The sequence below is a fragment of the Solenopsis invicta genome, chromosome 7, assembly GCF_016802725.1.
Source record: "Solenopsis invicta isolate M01_SB chromosome 7, UNIL_Sinv_3.0, whole genome shotgun sequence".
Classification (NCBI taxonomy): Eukaryota; Metazoa; Arthropoda; class Insecta; order Hymenoptera; family Formicidae; genus Solenopsis; species Solenopsis invicta.
Genome location: NC_052670.1, coordinates 11,720,527 through 11,741,388, shown reverse-complemented (window position 1 = coordinate 11,741,388; position 20,862 = coordinate 11,720,527). Strand labels below are relative to the sequence as shown.

Here is a 20,862-nt window from a genome sequence, read left to right as displayed (position 1 = left end):
ACATTTAATAGAGAACTTTGACTGATATGTGAAAACATAATATAAACAATCACGCTTTTATGATTACACAGATAAAAAGAACATTTTTGTTTCGAGAATCTTTATTTTCATTTTAAATATTGAAATAAAATTATAACGTTAAACAGCTTGCTTATGTGAAGAATTTTACATAGTTTTATTAAAGAAAATTTATTTTCATTTTCCAATAATAAATTTTACGAGCTGAGAAGAAATATACAATATCAGAAAATAACAATATCGTTAAAAATGTTTTGGCTATACAATACTAATTGAAAATTACCTACATTTAAAAATTGAAAGCTTCTCTAAGTTTATTTTTTTTTCTTAATCAATAAAAAAAATTCCCAAATGTCCGAATTTTGGCCCTAAAATTAGCTGCAAAAAGAAAAACAATGAAAAATTTGTTTTTTTAACGGTTTTGCAGCCAAAATTACTATAGACTAATAACACAGACGCATGCTACACAGCTTTTGCTATTATTGCAATTTACACACATTAACCCTTTATATACGTAACTGTCAAAACGCGATTGCCGCGATGACAGCAGCTTACGAAATAAGCACAGCGGGAGAACCAATCAGCATTACGGAAAAGCGTCAATAATAAATTTCGAGAGATGCGACTATCGATTTAACATGGATTTTTTCAGATAGGATATATTGCAGTTTTTAATAAATAACTTTTAAACGAACAAGTGGATCTAAATAAATTTTTGCACGAATATTTATTAAAATTTTATTAGTATATGTAAAAGTGTTGATTTATTAGGTAATGCTACTTCCCCATCAAATAAGTACTGCAAAACGCGATTTTGAATAGAACATAAGAATTATAAGAGAAACAAAAAATTAAATAACTTTTAAATCAATAAGTAAATTATGTTTAAATTTTACACAGATACTCAAACGTAATATTAGAATATTCTACGACCCTTTTGTATTTTCGGTAATTTGAGATATAACCCATACAGCCTTAAACAAAAATTATAATTTTTCAAAACGTTATATTGTCAAAACAATCATATTGTGCACTTTAAATAACTATTATAATTTGAAATAAGAATAATATTTTGTTAGAATTTGAGATTATAATTTAAGATACGTCACAGATTAAATTATGTATAAGAAAGATTATCATTATTTTATGTGTATATGAACAAGAATATTAATTTCTTACACTAAATAGAATATATTAATTTTAATTTGATACTAATATTTTCTTAATGTTTTTTTGGGGCTATCTTTATTAAAGTTTTATTAATGTTTTTTTCTATGTAATCATACATCTCTCTCTCTCTCTCTCTTTCTCTCTCTCTCTCTTTCTCGCCCTCCCCGCTCGCTCTATCTTTCTTGCTTGCTCACGCACTTACAAAAGATACAAATATTGCGATAGAAAGTAAGTTTCCCGAGAAAAAGACGATGATGGCTCCTATCCGGAAACTCTTCTTGTAGGCTTTGATCAGCAATGCTTTGCACGCGGCTAATCCGCTAATCTCTCACGTACTCGCAATAAAACGAAAAGGGTGCGAGGTGTATGTGACTAAGAGAGATGTTACGAGAGATGGTAAGAAGAGCCGACGGATGGGATGAGGGAAGAGTGCGCGCGAGGAGAAGGGCGAAAGGGCGAAATCTCCTAACGACTGATGTTATACACTTTGCAGAGATCGCTCGTTACCTCGGCTGGGTGGTGTCAATTTTTCAGTGCTTTATACACGTCCCCCTATATTTATCATCCATCGCGTTCCATCCATCGCTCGCCGCTGGCAAATCTCTTTGAGAGCGATCTTATTGATGGGGTGCGAGCTCTACAACGCTGAGAAAAATTGACAATTGGCTGTGCAATAGTGGGAGAGAGAGACGCGTGTGTATTTGAGGATTGAAAGATGCATGATTTATGTCATAATTTCTGCGGCTCGTGCACATGTTCGTATAACTCACGAGCGCATATATATATAATCTTAGACTCGTGACAAATTTTCCGAAATTAGATTCTCTTTAAAAATTACATATGTCTATTTTGCACGGCCAATAGTTTCCTTGATCCATTAGCTCTATAAATAACTTCGCGGATATATTAATTGCATAGCAGTTATATTACATAAATCGAAAAGTTATATATTATTTATACGATAAAATTAAATGTATGAAAATTATATACTTGCGTTTAGATCATTTTACTGTTACGAAATATTGGAAAAAGCAGAATCTAAGCGTTCCACCGCTTAGGAACGCATCACAACAGGCATACTTTACATCTTTGTTAGAAATAAAACTGATAAAATGTATAACAAAACTTTCCTTTGATATGAAATAGCGTGAATTAATTGATTATAAAGTGAATAATGCTGATTTCCATGAAAATCTATTTTTTATAAAAATGCAAGTAAATCTGTGCTATTTGCGGTTAAATAAAATCAATCTTTCATGTTAATCTAGAGACAGACGAAAAACGAAAAGTAGCCACTTATAAAATCTATTAAATATGAATGACGCAGCTATAAATGATTAATATGGTCGAAGGAAATAACTTGTATTTGGTAATGATACTAAAAATAGTTTGGTCAAAATAGCTTCTACCATCTGCATTAAATTAGAAGTGACTTTTTCATAAAAACATAAACGCCATTTTTTAAATAATCGGTCTTATGGGATGAACTATATAGTAATAAAAACGTAGGGTTATTCTTGAATACAATTTGATATTACTGGTAAGTTGATTGAAGCCCGATTGCATCAACGTTATTATTGCATCAACGTCTTTAAGCGAGACTCAAATAAGTGTCTGTCTTTATCTCTCTTTTTAAATAAATAAAAACACATATTTGAGACTGGATTAAAGCTAAAATAATGTTTGTGAAATCGGGCCTTAATCAACTTACCAGTAACATCAAATTGTATTCGAAAATAACTCTACGTTTTTATTACTATACAGTTCATCCCATGAAACCGATTATTTAAAAAATGGCGTTTAAGTTTATATGAAAAAGTCACTTCTAATTTATCCTTTTCAAAATATGAAATAACAATTATAAAATAATCGGCCATTCTTTTTAATAACTGAATAATTTTGTGACGAGAAACAGTGCAAAAAATTCTGTCGATTCGACGTAATAATTAAACAGCAATGCGCAATTTTTGTCAATTTCTCGAATCGAATCGAAACGAAAGCAGCGTCACGTTCATTTTGTGTTTCGTTCACACGCTATGCGAGTTATCGAGGATTTTACACCAAATTCCCGCAACGGAAATACGTCAAGATTTCGCTCCTCTTCACTAGTACACAATGCACATCAGTCTTCTTATCTATTCGCGAAAATTCCCACGTGAGAGACGCATTTCTGAAGCTGCGACGTATTGCTTAACCATCAACTTTTTCAAATTGTTATCAACATCATTATTCATACCTTCGTATAAAGGATAACGTTCCTCACGTACACGCATACCAAATTGTTTTATTTATTAGTTATACTTAATTTAACAGAAGATATTACGTAAATTCAAATAAGTTAATCGGAGAATTACAAAGTACAGATTTTCATAAAAAATAAAGATATATATGAATTATGAAACGTAAAGTATTCGAGAGAAAAGATGACGAACAGGCAATACGCAAAAACCAATTTGTTTGCCATGTTGCAAATCAATATATTAATACGTATATATACGTGCGTCAAGTTTTCAGATGAAGTGCAGCCGTGAAATTGTTTTTACTTTCATATCCACTTCGATTTTTCGCTTAACTGAAGATGTGATACTGCTCGAGCAACGTGGTAATAAACGGAAATCAGATCCATGGGGACCGATTGAATAGATACTCAATACCAGAGGTAGCTTTGGATCTATGTCGCTCGAATTGGTTTCTCAACTTTTCAATACGCTCCTAGCTATATGGGCACCCCTTTTAAGGTCCACGGGTGCTCCGATTTACGGAGGAAAAAGCTGTACAGAGCGTTACTCAAATATGCACCATCTTCTAAATATTGATAATACGATGAAATTGAACGAAAGCTATTACGAGTAGTGTATAAGGAGATAATATATAAGAAACTATTGTTGAAATCCGAAATTATAAATAAGTATCTTTAAATCAGAAACGTTTATTGACAATCGTCAAAAATACAAATAGATATTTTGATGAAATTTATTTCAGCACGAAGAAAACATGAAGCTTTTCTAATAAAATCTATCGCATAAAAAAACCTCGATCGGAAAATTATTTTCGTAAACCGAGACTTTGTACGATTTAATTATAAACTTTTCCGCATCATAAAATAAATCTCACAATAATCGTTTTCTATTTCAAATTTTCGTTATAATTATTTCGCACAATTTTTGTTTTATATCGCTAGCTCAATTATCGAATTTTCGATTAGATGTACAAAGTAGTATGCATGTACATACATCAAAACGTACAATTGGTTCGGAGTTTCGAAATAACAAATACATAACTAAAATGTTATTAAAATATTTGTACAAAAGTTCAAACTATGTAAACACAAATTAATTAAGTATTGAAAAACAATCAAAAAATGAGAGCTAACAATAAGTAGAGAATAAAAAAAGTAAATTTTTTATAAATTCTCAAATTGATGAAGAGCATGAGAATATGTAACTAAATTGACTTGTACATTGCGAATTTTATCTAGTTCTCTTTTTCAGCAAATCTCGTAAATTAAATTATAGTCACAATAGCATCTAAATATAAAAACTTAAAAGAATTTAAACCCTATAGAAAACTCTCATACCTATGAAAAAATGTACATTTAAAATAATTTTACATTATGTAATTTTAATGTTTAAATCTTTTTTTATTTATCATTTAAAATATATGTATATTTGACAAGACCTTACATTTTACGTAAAATCATGTCAGAACGAATTTTTAACGTAAAATAACCTTAGAAACTTAAATAAATGCACAGAAGAAGATACTGGCGAGCATTATATTGAATCCGTCGTATAAAACCGACATCATCACTGAGCTCCGCTATCAACTTATAAAGTGTAAAGCTCACACATAGGAATGAACCGTATAAGCGCGGATGTTGAGTATCACAAAAGCGATAGGATTTTCTTGCTTCTCAAAATTAAACACCAGGAAACAGCAGAGATATAATTTGACGGCGCCTCTTTTTCCTTCAATCCCCGAGTGGAAGATATTTACTGTACCTCAAACACGAGAATATACAAAAAGTGTATTTTTTGTCGTTTTAAAAATCAGTGCTGAGTGCTGAGAATGAATAATGTTTCAAATAATGTTCCATGTCGTTATGTAACCTTAAAAATATACAAGAAGTTCTATAAAAACTTGAGTACACGCGACTTGAATTATTCTTATCTTAATTCTCTTTTTAACGAAGAATCTTCAAATATTGACGAATGTATCGACGAAACATTAACAAAAAATATTTTATTAAAAGAAAGAAAGAAAAAGAAATATCGTATGACAAAAAAATTTATCGTGAAATTTTATATAATTTTATTTAATCCAAAATAAAGAATTATAAAATGGCGTCGACTGAAAAAAAGTTAAAAAAAATTAAAAAAAAATATTAACATATTTAAACTGAAAAAAATTAACTGGTCGTAAGCGAATCTTACTGCTGAATAATAATTTTCGAGGTGCATTTATATACATTTACAAGTTCCCCCAAAACTGCGCACCGTACGTTTGCTAGACAAAAAATGTTAAACTACATTAAATATATAATTTTAAAATATTTTCTAGTTTTCTTATTATTATGCTTATTTAAGATTAATTTTTTTCAGCACTCAATTTGAAAGATTTGTCATTTGATTTTTGAGGAAAGGAGTATGGGGGGTTGGAGAACGTAGATTAACTTGGCCGCGTTACTATCACACATCGTGAAACAAATATGCACAGCCGAGAGATCACGAATGGGATTGCGGTCTTGTTTCATCATTAAATCCTATCGAACACCAGAGATTGTTCCGCAGCTGTTTGCGCGGCGACTGAACAAGCAGCCGAACGACCAGTCCTAGCCAACTAATTATCGCGTTCCTAGCAGGCCAGAAAACAGAACAATGGCATGTGTATTGCGGTGCAAACCCCCTCCCGAAATCACTATGAGAATGGACACACAGTGCGCGATTAATTAAGTAGCCGGATGAAGCGAGTCAACGAAGCTAGTATAAACCATTTATTTCCAAGAAGGTGCAGTAAACCGGGCTCAAAAGATCAAGAAGCATTATCCTACGTCTTGATAAATCTTGTTATCGACTTCGGCAGACTTATAGCGTCACGAAATATTAAGTGTAACGATTGTATCGAACTTCAGCCATGTATCGGATTTTAGTATAATCTAATCGAGAAGAAACAAGCTTACTTTGAGCACACCTTTACTGTGGTACACAAGAATGTACAATAAAATAAATATGCATCATGTATATAACGTATGACAATAATATAATACATTATAATATTGAAATCTAAATTGTAAAAGCAAAAGTAAAAAAAAATAAATAAGACTTGACGGCATATCCTATGATACATTGGGTATACGGTATAGCCGGGCTTTTTTTTACATTTCTATAATTTTAAAACCTGACTAACCTGGCAAATTTAAACACATCAGAATATCCTTTTTCCTTGGCATAAAGGACTGTATTATCGGCAAATAATTTAAAAATATAATAATGGAAAGTTCTTACTCAAATACGTCGTTTATTTTTGAAAGATACCATTATGGCATATATTGCTGAAATTCAAAGTTTCTAGTTTTTGGAACACTTATGTACTTAAAAAGTTTTTTATCCTGATTTTCGAAAAGATATAAATTAAAAAAAAAGATTTTGTAACTTTTGTTTCTTCTTTCCTTATTTTTATTGTAAACTTTTTATTAATAAAGATATACATTCAAAACGCTATATATTACCGTTGTAACGTTATAACGTATCGAAAAAAAGGCATTTGTTATATGCTCATTTTTATGGAAGTTATAAGCAATCAAAGTTGGATTGAAAGTGCCGCAAATATCTATTATATAAGTTAATCCTAGAACGACACATATTACTCTTTATGACAAAAGAATAATGTGCGTCGTTTTAGAATTAAATTGCAATTAAAGTTGAATTACGAAATCGGCGAATAAAGACTAAATCATTGATTTTATAATAATTGTTCAACGGTGACAAAGGAACGGCCAAGAGAATTTAAAAATAATACGATTCGACGCTGAGATCTGGCGCTAGCAGGAAAAGCGCTTGCTCAACAAGCGTTTCCGCGACAGAGGCACTTTTCATTGCAGATCGTTAATCGCGTCGCGCTCATGGCAACTAGCACGCAGCACGGACCAAAGTGCACTTTCTTTAACACCGGAAACAGTGGCCGTCGCATATCGCTGACCAACGCTAAATGCACACGGACGATAACGTCGTAAAGCCAGGAGAGCTTTCGGTTCGACTGACAGCCCTTCGAGTGCACCGCCGCTCGGAAGCTCGGGGTTATTGACTTGCCACTCCACTTCAATACGGACTACCGACACATCTACGTCACGCACACACTCGAATATGTTCGATGAGATGATGAGAGAGAGAGGGGGGGAAAGAAATGAAAAAGTAGAAAAGAGAAAGAGCGAAAAGGCAGCTTTTAAGATAGCTTTCTTTCATTCTTGTCTACGTGTATGTATACTTTCCAATTATCGATCCGATCGTCAGAATGATTATATTCAATATTGAATTTATTTCAAGCGATCTCATATAATAACCAAAGTTAATAAAAGAATTAAATATTACAAAAAATGTGACAATTTGAAAGACATCAAATTTTTCGCATTAAAAGATTATAATTGTACCTAGTATTCCTGTTCGTTAATAATTCATTTCTATTTTAATTCTATTGAAGCTAATGCGTGAAAGAAGCCGATACGGCGTATAAAATATTGAAATCCCAGTGCATTATACACACACATACACACTATATATATATATATATATATATATATATATATATATGTGTGTGTGTGTGTGTGTGTGTGTGTGTGTGTGTGTGTGTGTGTGTGTGTGTGTGTGTGTGTGTGTGTGTATGTGTGTGTGTGTGTGTGTGTGTGTGTGTGTGTGTGTGTGTGTGTGTATCACAGCAGTTTTATACATAAAACGCACAGAGAGATTAGCATAGTATTTAATTCGGCATTAATTACATTTGAAATTCAGACTTTGGAAAACATTGTCGTCGAAAATGCGAAATGTCACGAGAGAGCTGGAGCGCCAAATCAGTGGCCAACTTAATTACACGATTAACACGGCTGCTCTTTTGCACTACATAAATCACAAGATACACAGCGCTGGTCTTCAGATACATTATCTACCTATATACACGTACCGCGACGCGATTGTAAACCAGTCTTTCGAGATAAATGGGCAATTACCTGGTGCATAATGCGTATGCAATTTACACCGATCAATCTGCTACTCGCAAGAACACTCGCACGAGACAAATGGACAACAGTGCATTTACATTTAGCTCGTAACGTCTCGTAAATCTTATTGTCAAAGTCAGCGAAAAGATTCGTTCGTTTCACGTCACGCTACTACAAGATGCGAAGTATATAATTAATATTATTAGTAAAATATATTATTTCATTAATTTAATAATATTTTTTTACGTTTCTTGTTTTATAAATGCATAATAACTGCACGTCGTAATTGAAATAACGCTGCAGTAGAGTCTTATTAATTATGAAATTCAACGAGTTGTGAATAACGCGAACCGATTTTAATAAAATTTTCTGTAATTAGGCCACCACTCTTTCGAAATGGTTTCGTAATAATGTACCACCGTGGATGGAATAAAAATTCGTGTTTCGCTGTGGAAATACGTCAGAAAGCAGCAATGCGAAGGGCTACGTCACGATACGACGACAGCTCGGGGATGCCCCATTGACTGTTCCATTAATTACGAGGCAACCTTCAGCTACTCAATGGGTAGTTAGTGGCCAATACTCGGCTCGCGTCAATAATCACTGGGCACTAGTAGTAGTATGGCGCTGGGCTTTGATGCGCTAATTTACTCCACCTGCGCTAATGCCCCGATTCCACTGTCCTCTTGTTTCACCGGTCTGGAACAATGATTGTCTAAGTGTGCGTACGAGAGTCGCACATTGCGCACCGGCTCCACGGACTCTCTCTCACATCCACGAGAGAGCATATTAATGTTGCACTTGAGTGTAAAGGCGCTGAGCCTGCATGGAGAGTTACGAGAGTACGTAACTCGACATAGCGAATTATTCGCGAATAGAATTTGCATCAAATTTTGCGAGTCCTACTTGCAAGCCGCTAAATTCACTTTATTAAATTATGAACTCGCGTTATATAAATGGAGCAATTCTTGGCTGTTATTAAAATATTTGCCGCATTCGTAATGTATCACGTGGCTTAACTTCACATAATAGCGCTCTTACGACAAACACAATTACAAATCTTAAACTGTTTAATTGTAGAGCAATTAATTGCAAAATATGTAAATATTATACCGCGATATGCAAGAAAAATAATGCGGAATAAAGGATATTTATGTTTAATTATAAGTACATTGCATATTGATGAACACATATTGCATTTATGAAAACACATAAATTATAATAATTGCTGTTTTAATTGTTACTATCTCAACGGATTTTAAATGATGACGAGCACAATATCGCTTGTCATGAGAAAATATTTTCATTTATGTACACAAACGTATTTTTATCAACATTCGCTAATTTCTGCACGATTCTGTGAGTTGAACAAATTTGATAACAAAAAATATTTTATTAAATTTTTTTTATACGCAAACACAAATATTTTCTTATGACGTGATATTGTGCGGGTTGCCATTCAAAATCCGTTGAGATAGCAACAATTAGAACATAACAATCAGAACGACATATATTCGCTGCGATTCCACTTCATCACACGTGAAGTGGAAGCACAACAGAATCATAAAACAGCTTTTGATTGACTGCATTTTCGTCGAATGCATTACCGTCGATTACTTCTAATCAATCATAAATAACATGTAATAAATCATAAACAGTGTTGATGGACTTAATGAGACTATTTTAACAGCACACAGCGTCAGTAAACTCAATTATTTTCATGTGCGCGCGCACGCGCACGCGCGCGTTACAACGCATTACTAATTTTATTTAACGGCTTTGAGTACCTTCACGTCCGACAATTACATTTAAATTACCGAAAATTAATTAATCGTTCCAGCCTGCTGACAAAGTCGCGAATAAATCGCGTCGACGGATATACGTTCGCGACCGATCGTCGAGTGATAAAAAGAACACGTGACAGTTCCCGTTTATGCGCGCGACGACAAAGTGACAGCGTGCAATCGCTGCGTTGATGCGACGACGGCATTTTTTTTTTTTTTCAATCGACAGAAGACAATTCCCTTGACGTTCGAAATTATACCGCGCAGCTGCCACGCGGCAGGGCGGCGGCGTGTTTTACACGCGCACGCCTTGCTATTATGACTTCTGCATCGTTATGAGTTTCGTATTTACCTTGTGTAAACGTCCTCCGCCCTATTCACGACACGCGTGTTTGCGCTCGGGCAACGCGGCATTTCCGCTCTTTTAAACGATGACAACGATAGAAACAATGAGCAACGCCGGTTCTTTTTAATAAACTTTTTCTTTTGTCGTGGCAGCATGGCAGCGAAATGTACGTCGAAAATAAAAAAAAAAAGAAAGAAAAGAGACTGAAGAGAGAATAAATCAACCACGCACTTTCAACTTCCGAACGTTGGTATGTGCAGGAGAAAATAATGAACATGATAATTGCCGTTGTGAAAACGTTGAATAATTGTGGAAATAAAGAAATAAATTTAACTGAAATATTTTGGTCGTCTTAGATGACTGATTTACTTTTGCACTTGTACATCTTTTTAATGCAATAAATTTTTTTAAGGATGTTTTGACTATACGATACGAGCCAAAAGTTATCAAAATTAAAAAATTGAAGATTTCTTTAGATTTATTTTTTTTCCAATTAACAGAAAATTTGGGTCATGATGCTCAAATTTTGGCTCTGAAACTAGCTGCAAAGAAAAAAAAACAACAAAAAGTTATAATATATATTTATTTTTGCAGTAAAAATTGCTATATTTTGCTGCAGTGTCAAATAAATAATTTTTAAACAAGTAAATAGATTTAAATGAATTTTTACACGAATATTTATTAGCATTTTATTAGTGTAAAAATTTTGATTTAATTGGTAATGCTATTTTCCCATCAAATCTGCTAAACGCGATTTTACATAAGAATCAAGAGTTAATAAAAATTAAAGAACCAATAAGTGAATTGCGTTCAAATTTTACACAGATACTCAAACGTTTAATTAATACTAGAACGTTCTATGAAATTCTTTTTTATTTTTGGTTAGGTTAGGTTTTGAGATATGATCTATACATACATTTTTAACTGAGACGTCGAAATAGTAAAGCTTCTTTTAAAAAGAAAAAGTTAAAATGTAACAATCTTTATATAACGAACAACATAAAGTTTATAATAAATTAACAAAGTTGCATAAGCAAATTTCTAAGTAATCGTCTTTCTGGAATAGAGATGGCATGAATTTTGTTTATAGCGCATGCATCTGTGCAAAATGGCAAGCATTCCCGAATAAACTTTAGCATTTCATCGACGTTTAAGAACATAATTTTTTTAAAGAAAGAATCGTAAAACATTGTGACAAGGATCTCAATTTCCTCGAATCGCATTGAGGTCGAATATGCTCGAGGCAGCAACGGTATCGATATGTACATGAATCAAAAAGCGCCGCGACGTCGAGCGCAATCGAAAGACGATACGAGAGAGTGGAATGCCACGAATTTCGTTGACGTAGCTCTATATGTATACCGATGAAGTTCCGCCATTGGCCGGCAGCAGTGGAGAGACACGCGTATAGCCGGCCAAAAGGGGAGTAGTTCGATATTGGTCAGACAGTGGAATGCCCTCTGTTCGCGCCAGACAACAAGATTTCTCTGTACCTTATACCGATCTTGTCAGCTTTATAAAGTGGTAGCTCGCAGGAAAAGCGAAAGATAAAAGGCAAAAGAGAACAGAGAGAGAAAGAGACAAGTTGAAAGAAAGAGACAGGAAAGCGGGAGACTACGACGAGGATAGAAAGGAGGAACGATGGAGAGTTAAATGAAAAATCGAAAGGATCGAGTGATAACGATTGCAAGTGCCGGTAAGCTGCTAAATGTGGACGTCAGATCTTTCCACAACACGCGCAAACAGGAAAGGATGGCAGTAAATTGAATTCCCTTTAAGAGAGGAAAAGGGAAAAATACGAAGAAAGTAACGAAGAAAAGAGGAAGTGGGAGAGATACAGAAAAATCTATATTTATTACCTGGTGTGCGGGTAAACTGAACTTTGATATCAAAACAGATATAAATAAATAAAAAAAATTTTTTTAAACCAAAATATATACGCGTGTTTTTTTTTTTTTTTTTGTCAAATTCGTATATATACTCGTGTGTGTGTATATGTATGCAAACGAAAGTAGAGAAGGAAATATAAATACTGCATATAAAGGAGGTTAACGAGAGATCGAGGGGAACCAGATACGGAAAATAAATAGCATTGCAGTAGAAAATTGTACAGCAAATGCACGAAAGAAACGTTCATTAGATTCGTAATCCGAATCTCGATTTAATATGAAAACGCAATGGGAGGGAAGAAAGTATTGAAGGCGTTTTGAAGAGGCGCAGGGAAGATTGGGCAAGTGTATGCGTGTGTGTGTGTGCGTGTGTGCGGATGGTTTGAAGATGAATCTTGGGGAAGCCGCAGTCTGTGCCCAATGCGCGGGTTAAGGACGAGCGCCTTAACATCCCTGTCTATTTGTCGAATAAAATACGGGGAACCTGGCAACCGCATAAAACGTGCATTATTCTCAACTTTTTCTCGCTCGCGGATTCGGCGTCGAGCACCCGGGTAGCGCTAGGCAAATCTATCCCTATCAGCCGCAGACGGACGTTAGCCCTGTGCCACCCTCTCCCGCGCGCTTCGCCTATGGGATAAAACGGCTGAATTTCCAATGATCGGTGAAAAGTAGAGGTGATGACTTCGCGGGACATGCGTCATGATGTTATCGCTAAAGAAAAACTTATTCGCATTTTGTTCCCTTTTCGGATGCACTTCCCCGGACCAATTCAGATTTTTGAAAAAGAAAATATGTAACAGTATTGAGATTACTTGCGAGATACTAAAATGTGTTTAAGAATTCATATTAAATGCCTTCAGGATAAAGAAAATCTATTAAAAAAATCAGTTTTCTGTTAATCTGGGTTTGTAATTTTCGTGAATAATTTTCCATGACTCGTTTCTGTTAACATTCGTATTTATTAATTATTATTATTTATCTGTATTTCACATTGTTAATTCACTGTAATCCTTTTTATCATAATATATCCTGATTAACGCTCTTCGTCGATCTGATGTTCTTCTATTTGGTTTGATATGCATTTAAAAGTAGTAATAATAAATTGCGAAATTATAATGACTCTGTCAGCATGCATTTGACAATATTAATCGCATAGAAATATGTCGCTTTAACTGATACAAAGTATGCCATATATTCGTAATTGAATATTATAAGCATGAAAATATATCGGGAAATAATTCAAATTTCTATGTTACAAATTGAGTTTGTACATTTTCTCATTTTCATAGCTTTATATTACAGTTATGAGTGACATGCGGTATGTGTTACATAGCTAAAGCTAAGTTCGATAACCGGAGAAACATGATAATCATCAACGTATACCACGTACATTATGGAATTATTGTCAAAAGGTGTCACATCGGCCCGACGTTGCGACCACCATTAAATTTATCGTAAATTGACCTAAATTTTCTGATAATCGATAGAGCTCCTAAAAGCCGAAACAATATCCGACACGATAATTCTGATATTGTTAGAGTGGAATAAGCATAAAATTAATAACTGTCCATTTTGAATTAATGTACCGTTAATTATTATTTATTTGCTCTTTAGTTCTTTTTTATTACACTCTTATTTATCCTTTCATTTCTATTACTTAATCCTTTTTATAAATCGTTTATTACAATATAATTATGTAATTAACCTTTCACGAATACAAATTAATAACTATGATACGTAAAACAAATGATTTTGGAATTAAATAATTAGAGCATTTTTTATTACGTCAAATTTGATTACAAATCTAACATATTTGTAGCGGCACTCGGATATTAATGTATATACGGTGGTATATCTCTCATCTCGCGATTCGTAGAACGGTATGTATGGCAAGGTATAATGTACAAAACAAAGTATGAAAGAAATACAAGCCATTGCATTTCAATGAAAGCTTACTTTGCCAGCATTGGCGTGCTGGACGCTCGCTTCCGGGTCGGAACACCCGGGGGTTGATTTGTTTTTCTCGACTTCGCCAGGGTAGACGTTAAGTGTACTCAACGTCTTATCGTGCGCCGCGCGGATTTCGGTGCCATATTTCATGCGGCAGGCAACTTTTAGCGCTCTTCTTTCGTATTTACTCGACCGGTTTGCGAAAGGCACAATAGAGAAGATATAAATCCGGAGATTTATGAAGTCGGTGCGGTTCATTGAGATACGCGGAATAAGTAGGAGTGCTGGGAAGTGAAAGAAAGTAATTGGTCACGTTTCCAGAATTTATTTTCAAAACAGTCCGAATCCATTTTCCAATATTACGCGTGAGAAAGCGTTTATTTACAAGCCGGTTATAGACGAATTAAACTTCTCAGGATATTAACGAGCAAGGAAACGTTTGTAGTCGTTAGTTAATATCAAGTAGATTTCATTTATCAAAAGATCTTTGTTTCTCTGTCATCTTCATCCAAGAATGGGAAGTAACGAGTTACAATAAGTAACGCCGTTACTCGTTATTTTCTCATAATTTGTAATGTTACAATTTTTTTATTTATCTTTCAATGAATACGCATAGTATTGCCACGTAACCTTAATATTACTGTTACCATTGTGAAAAATTGTGACGTCATTATCAAATCGTTGTTACAAAAAATTAAAGTAACGATAAAATAACAGTAACGATTTCCCATTCCTGTTTTCATCGCCGCGCTCATAAAAGTTTACATTTATAGCAAGAAATTAGTACCGAAAAATTGTTTCCGTCTATTTGAGCAGCTTAAAAATGTTTCATAAAAATCACGTTAAAATTACAAAAATCTTTCTACGACGTAGATAATATTCCTGGTCTATTTTCACGTTCAAAAGTGCCGTGCTAAGCAGAGCCGCGCGAGTACATACACTGTCGGTAAAGGCCGTTGTCAGTGCAAAGCGCTCGCGCGGGAACCGAAAAATAAACATCGCCGTGAGCCAGCAGTAATCAGACGGTGCACAGGGATAAACGCACAAAAATGCATGCGAAGAGAGTGTACAACTACCCTCGCGCGCCGCCGCGCAATCGCGCCGCGAGCGAGCGAGCGAGCCGTATACCGTTGCTACAAGAGATAAAAGCGTCGTGTTCTTCGTTCTGTTTGGCGGTCGGATATTAAAAACAGGGACGGAGACCGAGACCACGAGACGAGCGTTATTCGGCCGGAGGTTGCGCGTGAGTTTTCGAAGAGCGTCACGCGACACGTCAACCGGTGCGATGCGGGCGCGATTGTTTCGCGTAAACGTGGTATGTACGTCGCGGAGACAAGTGCAGCCGGCTGAACGAATGATGCGTCCGTCTAGCGAAGGAAAAAGAAAAAAAAAGGGGAGCAAGAGGTAAAATGCTTTAGGGCAAACTTTTAGGGCGAATGCATATTCATGTCGTAGCGAGATGCGACCGCCGGGTCCAAGTGGCGCGAATTAATATGCATAAATTCTGCCATTACCAACGACTCAGGCAGCTTGAAACATCTCTCCTCCTCCCCCGATTTCCGGAGGTCCGACCCACTTGCCAGAAATTCTTGAGAACGGTAACACTTTTACCCCAGTGCCTTTATCCACATTGCTTAAGGCTGGGTGAAACAAAAGTAAGAAATGCCAAAAAGTTTCTTGCAGCAGGTCGCGCAATATATTATACATCCGCGTTGTATAATAATTTTTATATTAGTCGTGCATAAATTAGTGTTAAATTATAAAATGGTGAAGCAAACGAAGAAAGAAATAAAGGAAGAAAGAGATAAGAAAATGATTTAAAAAAAAATGAATATTTCGAAGAAAATGTCTGGTTGATGTACTTTATCGAGTGACGGAATTCACACTTCTCTTTTTACAAAAATTTCAAAATCTTTAGCGTTTTTAGAATTAAAACGATAAATGTCTTTGATGATTTGAATGCGATAATCGTTTTTAGGAAAAGATTACATGGAATGTGAAAATGAGAAAAATGTTGGGAATAGTAAAAGTTTGCCTTCTCGATTATACGCCGCGCCACGGAAAAATTTTTCTCTCGTATGTTATCGCCCCTAAATGTATCCGGCACATTCCTAAAAAACTTCATCAGTCGGAATTTTGCGAGAATTTAATCATTCACGCGAAATTGAAAGGCTTTATGCAAGACAGGACCACGTTTTCGAAAAAATTCACCTACATCTCACTTTTTCATAAAAATACGTGTTATATCCAAAAAAATTCGCCATTTTTTCGCAAAGCGGGGTTAAAAATTCTTTATGTAACATTATATAAAAAAGAAACGATTACTTTCATTTATAAACGACGCAATCGTTAAATGTTGAAAATATTCGAGCAATATCGATCACACAAATTATAAATGAAGACATCAAAATATGTCGTATAGAATCAATTATTCAGATAAATAAACGTATGTACATTTTAAACCGTTTTACATGTGTAAATCTTTGATAACTTTAAAGCTCTGACAAATATTCAACACACATCTCAAATGAAATATTTTCTTCAATTCTACCTAATATGATTCAAATAGATTCATTTATAACGATCATATTTTATGAAGATTATTAAAACATAAACGAGAGCAGCAGACGAAGAATGAACGGCACTAAATTTTCCAAGATAATTCTCGGTCGGTCATACAAACTTAATTTTTCGCGTCAATAGGAAATCCAATTTGAAAAGATAAAACTGTAAAAGAAAATCGCAAGGTACTCACCGAGCACGATCAGCTTCACCGGTTTGCCAAAGAGGATCTTCCCCCGGTCATTCTCCAGGGTGCAGGCCCACACACCGTCGTCCTCTAATCTGACGTTGTCTATGTGCAATGCCGCGGTTGTCGAGTCGCCGATGTACCGGTGCCCGGTTCCGCTCATTTCCGTTCTCGTGTCTATCGTGATCATATCCACCGGACTACCCTCGTGCAGCCACGTTGGCGGTCGTATTCTGTAACTTCTGACAAGGGGCGCAGCGTCCGCATTATTAGTTCACGTAACAAACTTCGTTACGCCCGATCTTCGGGCGACGAAGATACTTCAGCCGTGCCCGCGTTACTATCACACAGCGACTTTGTTTCCGTAAAGGGAATAATTTCACCGTGATGTATTTAACGCGAAAGTTACCGCATAATACGCATTAAAGTGAAACCGGATATTAATACGCATTAATGTGATGAGGGAATATTTCATTATAAAGACGCGGTAAAAAGATATGAGAGTTTATTTTAGACCCTACAAAAGAAGTAAATGGGGATTATCGAATATGTATCATGTTATGCGATTTATTTGAAATTTGAGCACGATATTTTGTCGCTTAGACAGAATTCATTTAAAATCTCTCAAATACGCTTCGTGCTTTCGACGATTTTAACTAAAAATGTTATTTTAACAATTCGCAATCGCGACAGATCGATTGATACGCGGACGTGCGCATTACCTAGCTGCTGGCAGTAGTAATTTCGAGTAATTTCCCTCCAGTTCGCAAGGTAAGATGACTTTATTGTGAGGCTTCACTACGAGCTCGAGCGGCGGATTGGACGACGTGTCGGCCATGTCTGAGGATAGAGCGATGTTGGTCGTGGTGGAAGAACTGGTGGACCATGACTCCTCTTCGGGGGCCAAAAGGGCCGCGGGTTGCACCACTTCGTCAGGTAAAGGTATCAACGTCGAGCTGGACGTAGTGGTGCTCGTCGTGCTGGTGGTAGTTCGCCTGGCACGCCGGCTGCCCTCCTGCCTGCCTCGCAGCGCAAAAACACCAGCCTCGTTCACGGAGCCTGTAACAACGACGCGGTATAATGGCGTCAGCCTCTCTGACGTGGCCACCGTTAAAGAAAGTTACCGTGATTTTATTTTTCGCCAGTTTTCTCCTCGCGCTTTTTACAACGCGCCTCGCCTTATCGTGCCCTTGTTATTATCGGCGTTTCTCAGCGCGTCCCGGTTTTTTAAGTATTTCTGGATAAACCGCGGTCGCGTGACCTCCCGGTAAGAAACCCCGCTTCAACCACCGCACGAGCTCAACTATTATCGCTATTTACCACGTACTGCTGTAACTGTTTTACGCCCGGTCACGTTTGATTAACTGGACGGACAGGGAGATTAATTAGAGTATAATGTACCTGTACGCTCTGAGTTTTGTAATTAAATAATTACTGTAATCACATAAAACCCACGATCACAGAGTTCACGCGCTTTCCGCAATATGAATGTTCTTCGAAATTTAATCCCGAGTAAGAAACGCACATACGCGTTTGAATAAACGGAATGTATTATCCCTCGCATTGCATAAAGCACTCGGGCAAGCTCCCTCTGGTGAGAGGAACACGCCGCGCCGCACCTTCCCGAATTCAAAGGACGGATAAATTTTCTAGCCGCCCATTACGGCGAAACAACAGACGGGATTAGTCGTCCGCCTTCATCACGCTTCCGCGCCTCGTCGGGAAGTAAATATTCTAAAGACTGGGGCTTGATCGAGTTAGCGCGCGGCCGTGGAATTCGATAAAGCCGCGACAAGAACGTCGTTGCAAAGGGCACTTTCCATCGCTCGCGCGCCCGTTCCGCACGCTCGGTCGCCCTCACCTAAAACTGCTCGCCTATCGAGCTTGGTCGACCGAGACTTCACGAGGAAAACTAATTATGGTTCCGATGAGCCGCAAATAGCTGCAACTACCTAACCTAACGCAACTAAGAGCTCTCTTCCCGGGACCCGCCTTCTCATCCTGCAGCCACGAGTCCCGCAATCCCTCTGTAGCAAGCCAGTAGTTGAGGGTGACCGACAGCCCAACTTGTTTGCATGCCACGAGGCAATTCCACGGTGGCTCTTTCATTAACGTTCTCTCTTGCCTAACGGTTAAAGCACACACTCTATTCTTTTGAACCTTTGTTAGCCGTAATGTTAACTCCTTTAGACAGATTTCCGTTATGTTCTTTTTGTGCAAATTAACAAGTATCTTTACAATATCACAAAAAGGATTAATTTTTCTAATATAAGTTGAATATAAGTATTGTTCCCAATTTCGCCAAATATATTTAAACCGTACTGAAAATAATTAATAATATCAGAGGAAGATAAAAATATTTATGTATGCAATATATTATCGATCAAAATAATGTTCTTTTATTTTTTCATATTTCTTGTGCTAACTAAATAAAGGTAACATGTCATGTATATTAAAACCAAATAAGAGAGAGGTGCATGATAATAATGAATGATTTTGAATCCTTCCGTTCAGAGTACAAGAAAAAAAAAGCGAGATAGCGAGTCTCTCAAACTTTATATTGATTGGAACGATACTCACGTGAGATGAGTAGCAAAATTGTTTTAACATCTTTGAAGAAGTAAAAATCGTTCTATATATTTTTTTAAGATTAAAGTTTATATTTTCAGAACAATATAAAATAAACTTGTACTAATCTTTTTCACGTTTATGCAAATTATGTACATAGAATAATGCATACATGGCACACCTATCCAAAACTTAATTTATCAAGCATTATTTATTATGTTTAAAGAAAATAAACTATAACAATAAAAGCTTCATATTACTACAACGAAAAAATTAAAAATGTGAAATATTGATTTTCTTATATTCGAAAAAAATTTTTTAAAAACCTTCGCATTTTTGTGCATATTTCATACGAATGGAATATACAATCAATTAATGTGGGATTCACAAAGCATAAATAATTTACAAATAATGTTTATAAATAACATATAAAATGACGTAATAAATAATTCACAAAATTTATTAGGAAGTAAAAACGATAAATAACACGTAAAATAACAATTATGCAATATTGAAGAGGTTAGTATGTGTAGAAAGTAATAATAGAATGCAGATATGTGCATTTGTGTATTAATTAAATGATCTTGTATGTTACTTCTTATTTAATGTTTCAACTATGTTTAATTAATATGCAATGCAAATATACAAATGACAGGTTCCCAATTCTACTTTTATCAGTCGTGTAAAACGTTCGCAAAGCTGCAGACTCCAAGACTCCGCAGAATACGAGCTGACAACCGAAGTCCTTTCTCAAGAACTGTTAAATTAAAGTTCTCCAGAGCTACGAAGAGGCAAAACTTTACAACGAAACAAATGCAAACGCATTTACAACATATTTTATTTTCGTCGTGATTAAACGATCGTCGATTTGTTATCACAGTAAATATAATTTAACATTCACGACAAAATATGTTTTATTACTAAATATAAAAATTGTAGTAAAAACATTTTTTACGCTGTAAAAAAAAATTGAATAAATCTTACACGTAATCCCAATGATCAAATCAACTCGAATCAAAATTACTTCAAAAGCTTATTTTCATATATAGTTTATTCTATAAAGCAAATTTATTTCAAAATACTTTCGATTATAAATGTGTTATTTGCAACTCATAATAATAATAAATATATTATAACGTAGGATTCGAATGTTTTTCAATTTAATGAATCAATTA

The 20,862-nt window shown here is 35.4% G+C and overlaps 1 protein-coding gene across 4 annotated transcripts in view; it reads right to left on the bottom strand.

Annotated features, from left to right (window-relative positions):
* LOC105202414 (hemicentin-2) overlaps positions 1 to 20,862 on the bottom strand; it is a 417,498-nt gene that overhangs the window by 156,869 nt on the left and 239,767 nt on the right. For 3 of the 4 annotated variants that reach the window (XM_011170919.3, XM_026134082.2, XM_039452269.1), the window contains 2 exons: positions 17,842 to 18,178; positions 17,126 to 17,361 (listed from right to left, as the gene is read on the bottom strand). In XM_011170919.3, coding sequence (XP_011169221.1) covers positions 17,126 to 17,361; positions 17,842 to 18,178 — 573 coding nt within the window. The remainder of the gene's footprint in view (positions 1 to 17,125; positions 17,362 to 17,841; positions 18,179 to 20,862) is intronic. The other variant, XM_011170920.3, reaches the window with a different exon arrangement.